The following is an 8,704-nucleotide window of genomic DNA, read 5'->3' as shown; positions in this document are numbered from 1 at the left end:
TCCTGGCCAAATCTCAGTCTACCTCCTACTAGCTGAGCTTTGTAGCTGGCAACCAAATCCTGATAGCGACAAGTGTTTTCTTATCTGAAAAATAAGAGATCATAACTGTACTAACTCGACAGATTTCTGGGGTGAGTTAAGGTAGGTAATGCACCAGACGCTGAGGGCCACCTCTGCCTCATTTTATTTCCATTTAGGAAGAAAACCAACGGCCACTCCGACATCGAAAACTCCAGGGAACTCCATTCAGTGTGAACTACTTTTTGCTGGGAGCTCCCAGCAACATTTCCGACACCTGTGGTCATGTGATGGGACCCTGTGTTCTGGTCAAGGCAGGTCCTGAGCAGGGAGTGTTGCTTCCTGGTGTGCCGCCTCCAAACCTGCCATGTGCATGACCCAGAGTCCAGCTCATCGGCACCCTACCCTGGTGAGTGGTGACAATCCTTAAGGGTCCAAGAGGATCCCACTCTGGAGGGAGATGGTCTCCACTGCTCCCCCACCTCTAGGCTCCTGCCTTTAGTGAGCACATGAGCAAGATCTCTCCCCTCCAGACCTGACCACTTCACATCATGCCATGGCAGAAGGTCCCACATCCTCACAGGTGCACTCTGCCCATGGCAGAGACCATGGGCCTGGAGCAAACAGCCCAGGCAAATCCTGGCTGTTTCCCAGATAGTGAGACAGGGAAAGCAACTCCCCGCAAGCCTCAGTGTCCCGACCTATTAAATGGAGATATGGATGTACCCACCTCGCAGGGCTGTCGTTAGTGAGAAGAGTGCAGGAGCTGAGAGGCCAGGCAGAAGGCCCTGGCTCAGGCCTTCACCACAGGCTCTCTAGAGAATCCAGGCCAAGGACCCTGCTGAGCTCCTCGGCCCCAAGCCCTCCTCTCCCTGCCTCACTATCACAGCAGCCCTGAGGGTACCTCCAACTGCAGCAAGCAGGACCCACCCGAGAACTGCCTAACAATGGGGAATTTCACTGTTCCTCAGCTTGGTGGCCACAGAGAGGCCCCAGGTGTGCAGATCTGGGCCCTGCTCCACCCTCTTCCAGTTGGTGACCACAAGACAGCTGCAAGTCCCCCGGAAGGTGCCAGGCTGCAGTTCTCAGAAAACAAGCTTTTGCAAAAGATTCCTCCCCCTAGACCCAAGATATTCCCACTGCACTGACCAAAGTCCCACTGCTGGCCTGTGTCACCGAAGCCTTGTGGAACTGCACAGGGCCACCATGACCAGCTCCAAGTGTCTATACACAGGCCAGGGGCCCCTACGCTTGAAGCACACAGCAGTGGTGGGAGGATGGGGAAACTGGGGTGACCAGCAGCCTAGCAACAATGCCCGGCTCTCACTCACTCAGCCATGATCTCCTGAGCAGCTAGGATATGCCAGGCTCCAAGCCTGGATCCAGGGCATAACAGCCAGAACAGGAGTGGTCACTGCTTGCTCTGGTGGGGCACCTGGAACACTGTGTAGTGCATCTGAAATGATACTTAGTCCCCAGATGGGGGTGCAGAACTGGAAGCCACACACTGACCACTGAACTTATTGTCTCCCAGGAGGATGGGACCTCATTAGAAAGGGCCCTGGATAAATCACTGATGTCTGCACACAGGGCTTAGGACAGGGACCACCAGCTGGATTGCTTGGAGATCCAACAAGCTAACATAAACTGTCATAGTCAAAATGAAATATTTGAGTCCTTGATTGCACTGTCCCCATGTGGAGAACTCAATGGCCACAGGTGACTGTCAGCTGTCACCATATGACATGGAGCACAAAAACTCCACTAGCTCTGTGGAGGGTCCTGTGGGACAGCATGGGCTCCCAGTCCCCATAGTATTCTTCAATGCCCAGTGTGAGAGCCCAGAGCCCAGCATGGCCCTTGTCACACACCAAGAGTTTGGTAATTATTTATTGAAAGAAATAACAGAATGAATCCCAGACCCAGTGTAACACCCCCTCACCCCCCCACCAGAGTGCGAAAGCAGACCTGCTCCACCCTGGGCTCCTCACCAGCCCCAGAGAGGCCAGGCCTTAGTAGAAATCTTCAGGGTTGGAGTCTGAGTCTGTGTCATGTTGATTCTGAATCTGACTTTGCTTCCGGTACAGAGAGGCCACCTGAGGAGGGGGCAGGGGTGGGTCAGCAACTCCCTGCTGCTCCACCTGTGCAGGACTCCAAGCCAGTCACCTCCCTAAGAGGCTGGTCTGGCCACACACGCCCACCCTAGGCAAACCCCATCTTCCAAGGGTCTCACCTGGGCACTGGTGGTGGCTTCCTCTGGCTGCTTGTCTTCACGGACACGAATAAACCGAGGGAAGCGAAGGGAGATGCCCTTCTCGCTGTCCACCTGGGGAGGAGGCAAGGCTCAGGTACTCTAGCCAGGGTCCTCCTCCTGCCCCGTCCTGCTGCTTCCTGATCCACACAGTGGGGCTCAGCAATGGGGGGAGGGGGGCACAGAGCAGCTGAGGAAGAGTCTGGATCCTGCCTGGTGCTTCAGAGGCACCAGCTGCCAGGCCCATGTGAGGCTCCCACCTAGCTGCTGCCCTCAGAGCCAGGTGGCCTTGGCCAGTCACCTCAGCTCTCGGAGGCACCATCTCCTGGTGTGTAAAACGGAGATATTCCTGTGGACGTTTCTGTAAGGACTACATGAGGGACATGCTGGTCACTAGCACAGTGCTGGCTGCACAGTGAGCACAGGACAGATGAAAGCTCCTTGCGCGTGTGACCAGGACACCCTGACTCAATGAGCAGCATGAGGGAGAAAATTTAAGTTTCTAACAGCAACATGCCGCTAGGTTCTGAGGATGGGACGAAACTCGCAGCACGACACTAAAGGTGAGCTTCCCTGCACTAAGGATAAGGGACGGTCACACTGCAACCACCGCTGGTTCTGAGGGCAGAACCCAGGGAGCAACAGCGCCCCTGGGATCTACACTCAGCACTGTGAGAACCTGGGCGAGGAAGCAACTGCGGGCCTGAAAGGAGATGCCTGGGGCTGGACCGAGTGTCCACGCAGAAGACCCAAGTTGCCAAAAGGACCACGACCCTAACAGAGCAAGGTCACTTCTCTTTCTACCACCTGAGAATCTCTTTTTACAGAAATGATTTCCAACCTCATTACTGGACACCCCAATACTCTAAAGCTTTCTTAACCATCACGTGGGAGAGCAGATGTGGCCAGGCCCACTCTCGCCCAGGCCCCTGTACTCACCAGGCCCCGGGCAGCGGGGTAGATGGGGGAGAGGGAGAGGTCCGCACACTTCACTTCCCACACAGCGCTGGGATCGAGCCAGTGGTCGGGGGCCACAGCACCATCAGCCCGCACGTAGGGACGTGGGGTGGGCAGCACCAGGGCCTATGGCAAGCAGCAGGGAAGAGGGAGGGTCTCAGAGCTCAGAGTCAGGGCCAACAGGTAGGGAGGTTAGAAAGTAGGGCAAGAGGGAAGAACAATGAAGGAGAAATGGGGAATGGAAGACAGGGAGAAACAAGACAGGACAGTAAAGAAAAAAAGAGGCAGACACCCAGAGGGAGGGACAGACACCAGGGGGTTGGTGGGCAGGGGCCCCAAGAATGGAAGACTCGGTAGAGGACAGTGAGAAAGATCCAAAGAATGGGAAAGAGATGGAACCAGGATCCAGAGACACCAATACACATCATAGAGACCCCAATTACCTGCAGCCACAGCACTCCCTCCCCTAGGGGCCCACCAAGCACCTCACAGAGGCCTCCCTACAGGAACCCCTGCCCTGGTTCCATACTGCCATGAGAAAGCCATGTGTCATGCTCAGGGAGAGACCTCTTGGCCAGTGTTACCAGCTGGTAACTGGCAGAGCCGCACCTCGAACTTGGATATGTGGAGCTTTAAAGCCAGTCTTCCTACTGCTGCCCTCCTTCCCAATCCCTGACCCCAAGATGCAGGAGACCGGTCACTGCACAGAGCAAGGGCTGGGAGGGCAAGGCCTGCAGTAGCGGGGCTCACCTGCAGGCTCTGATGCTGCTCTTCCAGCTCCTCATCGCTGAAGCCGGTTCCAAGCTGCAGGGAGCACGTGGCAGGTCAGAAGCTGGGCTGGCCAGCTGGCCCAGCACCTCCTCCCTGTTCTGCCAGCTAAGGACTACACCTTTGCACACTGACAGCCCCCAACCTACTCTGGTTCAACCAGTCTATAGAATCAGGACAAAGAGGTGGATCACCACGAGGTCCAGGGTGTCGCCCACGCCATCCAGATAGTCCTTCTTCAGCTGCGGCCAGCACTGGCCAGCACCTGGATGGTCGGCCAGGACCCTCAAGCGGGTGCCACCTCTCATCCAGCAGGCAGCCCCTCAACCACTCACTGCCCTGTGTTTGGAGGAAACGCCCTCCTCTCCTCCTCTTGGTGTTCCACCAGGTCAGGAAGTCGCTCCCCTGGGCTCACACACATCCCACCCGCCTGCAAACCAGCTGAAATCTTCCATCTTAATACTGCCCACAATTTCAACTACCAAAACAGTCACAGCCAGCAGACAAGACAGGCACCTTTAAGCCGCTGACAGAAAGTCTCGACTGGAGACTCCTGCTCCTATACTTCCCCTCTTGTCCTAATAGCAGCTACTTAAAGTATCTCTGCTACAGGAATAATGTAAAATGGTGACAGACTGGTGCCCCAAAATGTGGTGAATCATAAGATCATTCTGTTCACTGCTGTGGGCTCATGAATTCCTAGGTGAGGCTGGCAAGAGTCTGATCATCAAACATAGGGCATGGGCTCAGGAAATGGGGCCTGGACCCTGAAGACTCTTATGCAAGTATCAAGTCTGGTCACCATGCTACTTAAACTCATGACAGCATTTGAAATAAAGTTAATTATTTATGGGGTATTGGGGATTGAACTCAGGGGCACTCGACCACTTAGCCACATCCCCAACCTATTTTGCATTTTATTTAGAGACAGGGTCTCACTGAGTTGATTAGTGCCTCGCTATTGCTGAGGCTGGCTTTGAACTCATGATCCTCCTGCCTCAGCCTCCCGTATTCTTAAGACAAAAAGAAAAAGAAAAATTACTTAGAAGAATCGCAACATCATAGAACATAAATGAAACACGCCCTGCCCTGCCCTGCTTCTGGTGCTCAGCAGTGGGAGTCTTCCTAGGTGATATTCTGTTCTGTCTCTGTGACTAAAGACCCAAAGTCGCTGGATACAGGAAAACAGGAAATGCACAGGAAAGGCCAGTCACAATGCACACAGCTCTAAAACACTTTCTAAACTTAAAAAAAAAAAAAAAAGCCCACATTTCCTAAGGACAGGAGTGAGCCATGGAGTAAGACTCTGACAAGAAACTTGGGCAGACAAGTTTCTGACAGTCCTGGCTGGGACTGAGAAGGCGGCCGCCCCTCCTGGACCCCAGCCTTCCTCTTGCGGCTTAGGACACGAATCCCATGATGGAACACCTGCAGCCACACTGTGACAAGGAAGCCAGAGCATATGACAAGAAGGACCATGGAGAGACAGGAGGACCCCAGGTCCCTAAGCAGGCTGCAGAGGTGCCTGCTCCAGAGACTGCTCATCCTGTAGCGATCTCCCCCTCCTGTGCAGGATGACCTCCATTCCTTACACTCCCTCTGCATGCCTTCTAGATGAGTCTATTTTTCTATATGAAGCAAGAGTTACTCAGAGAATTAGAAAAACACAGAATGAGGAAAACAATCATCCCCCATATGCAAGAGGTGAGAGCCTCTTGGTCCAGGTCCCCCCAGAGTCTCATCTATTGGTCTCCTGCTTCAGAGGTGGGCACCCCTCCCCAGGACCTTGCATATGGCTTGCAGCTCCTCACTGTCCTCATCATAGGCGGCCAGCAGGAAGCCCCCGTACCGGCCAGCCCGCTTCCCCCGGCCCAGGTAGGCGCCGATCACCACGAGGTCCAGGGTGTCGCCCACGCCATCCAGATAGTCCTTCTTCAGCTGCGGAAGGGAGCCAGAGGTGAGGGGGACCCAGGCACCTCAAGGCTGGAGGTTCAGCAGTGGGCTGAGGAGGGCCTGGGTATCTGGGAACTTCTGGAAAGAACACCAGGAGTGGCCACCCCAAGGAGACATGGGAAGAGCCTCCAGGCTTGAAGCCGATGTGTGGAGGAGGGATGGGGGGGCACGGGGGGCACGGAGGCCACTTGACGCCCTCTCCCCCAAGTCCTCTCCCCAGGTGCCTGGGACTGTGGGTAGCAGAGTGCAGACCTCCCAAGACAGGAAAGGTCTGTGTGCTCACAGCTGCTCCTAGTCCAGGAGGTACACAGACCAGGGACACACAGAAACACACAGCGGCCCGGCCAGTTCAGCTCCCGCCCTGCTGCTTGGCCCCCTCCCATCCTGCCCACCTGCTCCCCTCCAGCCCCCACCGCCCACTCCCACTGCTGCTCAACCCCCAGCACGTCTGGCCACAGCCACAGAGCAGCCAGAGGACCCATAAAAAGGTCATCAGACATGTGACTTCCTGTATGAAACCTCTGCTGGCTTCCCAAAACCTTCAGAGGAAAATCCAATTTTTATCTTATGATGGCCTGAGTGGCTGTGTGACCTGGGGCCACTCTCCACTCCACCCTGCTCCCGGCATACACCTCCCACCTCAGGGCCTTTGCACCTGTGGGTCTCCTGCCCAAACATCCATGTGGCCAACCCCTTCCTTCCACCCAGGTCCCCACCCAACGCTGCTTCCAGAAGGGCTTTTCTGGATGACCCAGAGGAGGCCCGTCCTCACTAGCCCTGAGGTCACTTCATTCCCTCCATATCTGGCTGACTCCCTTCCCAGGATCCTGGCCAATAGGGAAGCCTTCAAGGAAAGGTGGAGCCTCTTCTGGCCTCCTCCTCACAGCTCTGGGGGCTTAGGCCAGAGGATCACAGCCAACTCCTGGTGGGCTGGTCAGCCAGGAGATCTAGGGGACGTCTGACACGGGGATGGACAGGAGGGGACCTGGGAGCACGCATGCAGCTACAGAAACATCACTGAGTGAAACAGGGACCAGCTTCAGGCCCCGGTAGGACAGACTTGGGCAGTAATCACCTTGAGCCAGTTGTGTGACCTTTTGGCAATCTCGTAGGTGGCATCGACATCCAGGGTCTTCACCATCAACCCCTCACAGGAGTCTGAGGGAGACATGGAAGCATGGCTGGTGGGACTCCCCAACTCACCAAGGCTGGCGCAGGCTGGGGACCATGCAGGAGGGAAGAGTGGCTTCCTCACCTTTCACCGACTGCTCTAAGAACTCAGCAATCTGCTCAACGTCCTTGGTGTCCAGGGAGGTGGCAAAAACAAACTCGCCCTCTGTCTCTACAAAGTGCTCACGGAGCAGCTGCCGGCGTCGTGACAAGGGTTCACGGACCAGGGACTAAAGAGGGGAGGGACACCATAAGCCCTGACCTTGAGGCCAAAGGGAACCACATGCACAGGTCATCAGCAGAACTCAGAATGTAAAGCGTAAGCTGAGGCATCAGCAAGAGGGTGGACCCAGCTTAGAGTTGTTGGTGACCTTGGGAGCACCTGGCTAGAAGCATGGCCTGGCTAGAGCTGGAATGGACTTCATGTACTTCTTGTTAACGCCAGCCCAGTAGAGCAAAGAAGAAACCAACGGCCATAAGGTTAGTAACATTGTTCCCAAGAACATGTTTTCTACATCAACACAGGATCTGGCAACTTCTTTCCAGTAAGAACCAGAGTAAATACAGTTGTCCCCTGGTATCCTTGGGGACTGGTTCTAGGACCCCTTGTAATGCAGGGAGTAGCACGAGTACACACACCTTAAATCGTCTCTCCATTAGCTACAATACCTAGTGCAGTATAAATGTAAGTGCGAGCCACGCTGTGGGGACTAGGGAATCATTACAAGAAAAGCTCTGCACACATTGATTCAGATGCAGTTCTTTCGGATATTTTCAATCCCAGATTGCTGGAACCCACAGTCGTGGAGCCTGAAAATGCAAAGGCAACTGTGTTCCTGGCTGTGTCTGCCACAGCCATCCAGCCCTGCTGCTGTGGGGCAAAGGCAGCCACAGACTGAAGTGCGTGAAAGGGTGAGGCTGCGTTCCAGCAGAGCCTCAGTTACAAACACAGGTGGTGAATGGGACAGACGTGGCTGCGAGCCTCCGGGCTTGGATGAGACCACGTCTAGTGGTGGATGCTGCTCACTTCTGCCCTGAAATGAACTCAGGTGACTTGCTCTCTGGGTATTAGCAGCCCGTCCTCCCTAGGCTCTAAATTCTCCCAGGACTGGGGTCAGCCTTTTCCTTGCCCAGCATCATGTGGGTGGGAGTATCTCAGGAGAGGCAGAGGGAGAAGGCAAGAGAAAGAAGAGCGCTTTCTCCTCACTCCCACCAGAGGATGACTCTCCCCTCCCAGATCAGGGCGAGAATGCTTCCTGCCTCAGCCCCTAGAGGCTTAATGGACACCTAAAGCAATCATCTTCAGACTTCTCAGTCTCGGGACCCCTTACACCTTTAAAAAAGTATTGAGAACTCACTCCAAAGAGTTTTATTTCCTTTTTAATGTGGGTTATATATCTTGATTCGACCATTTTAGAAATTAAAAATGGGAAATTAAAATAATAGCAATCCATTTAAAGAATAAATCCAATATGCTCATCAGAATAGCACTTTTTTCTTGTTGCTGCAGTGCTGGGGACTGAGTCTAGGGCCTCGCATGTGTCAGGCAAGTGCTGTACCACTGACCCACCTCCCTGATCTCAAACA

At 54.5% G+C, this 8,704-nt stretch overlaps 1 protein-coding gene across 7 annotated transcripts in view; it reads right to left on the bottom strand.

Annotated features, from left to right (window-relative positions):
- Positions 1 to 1,892: 1,892 nt before the first annotated feature.
- Lig1 (DNA ligase 1) overlaps positions 1,893 to 8,704 on the bottom strand; it is a 33,714-nt gene continuing 26,902 nt past the window's right edge. For all 7 annotated transcript variants that reach the window (XM_046466305.2, XM_046466303.1, XM_058586087.1 and 4 more), the window contains exons 22-28: positions 7,203 to 7,347; positions 7,023 to 7,105; positions 5,780 to 5,932; positions 3,977 to 4,030; positions 3,209 to 3,352; positions 2,252 to 2,344; positions 1,893 to 2,114 (exon numbers count right to left, since the gene is read on the bottom strand). In XM_046466305.2, the coding sequence (XP_046322261.1) occupies positions 2,031 to 2,114; positions 2,252 to 2,344; positions 3,209 to 3,352; positions 3,977 to 4,030; positions 5,780 to 5,932; positions 7,023 to 7,105; positions 7,203 to 7,347 (756 nt within the window). In that variant the 3' untranslated portion in view covers positions 1,893 to 2,030. The remainder of the gene's footprint in view (positions 2,115 to 2,251; positions 2,345 to 3,208; positions 3,353 to 3,976; positions 4,031 to 5,779; positions 5,933 to 7,022; positions 7,106 to 7,202; positions 7,348 to 8,704) is intronic.

Source organism: Marmota monax, unplaced genomic scaffold (genome assembly GCF_021218885.2).
Source record: "Marmota monax isolate L192 unplaced genomic scaffold, Marmota_monax_Labrador192_F-V1.1 WCK01_AAM20220418_F8-fsc00160, whole genome shotgun sequence".
In the NCBI taxonomy this organism is placed as follows: Eukaryota; Metazoa; Chordata; class Mammalia; order Rodentia; family Sciuridae; genus Marmota; species Marmota monax.
This window is presented reverse-complemented; position numbering and strand designations above follow the sequence as displayed.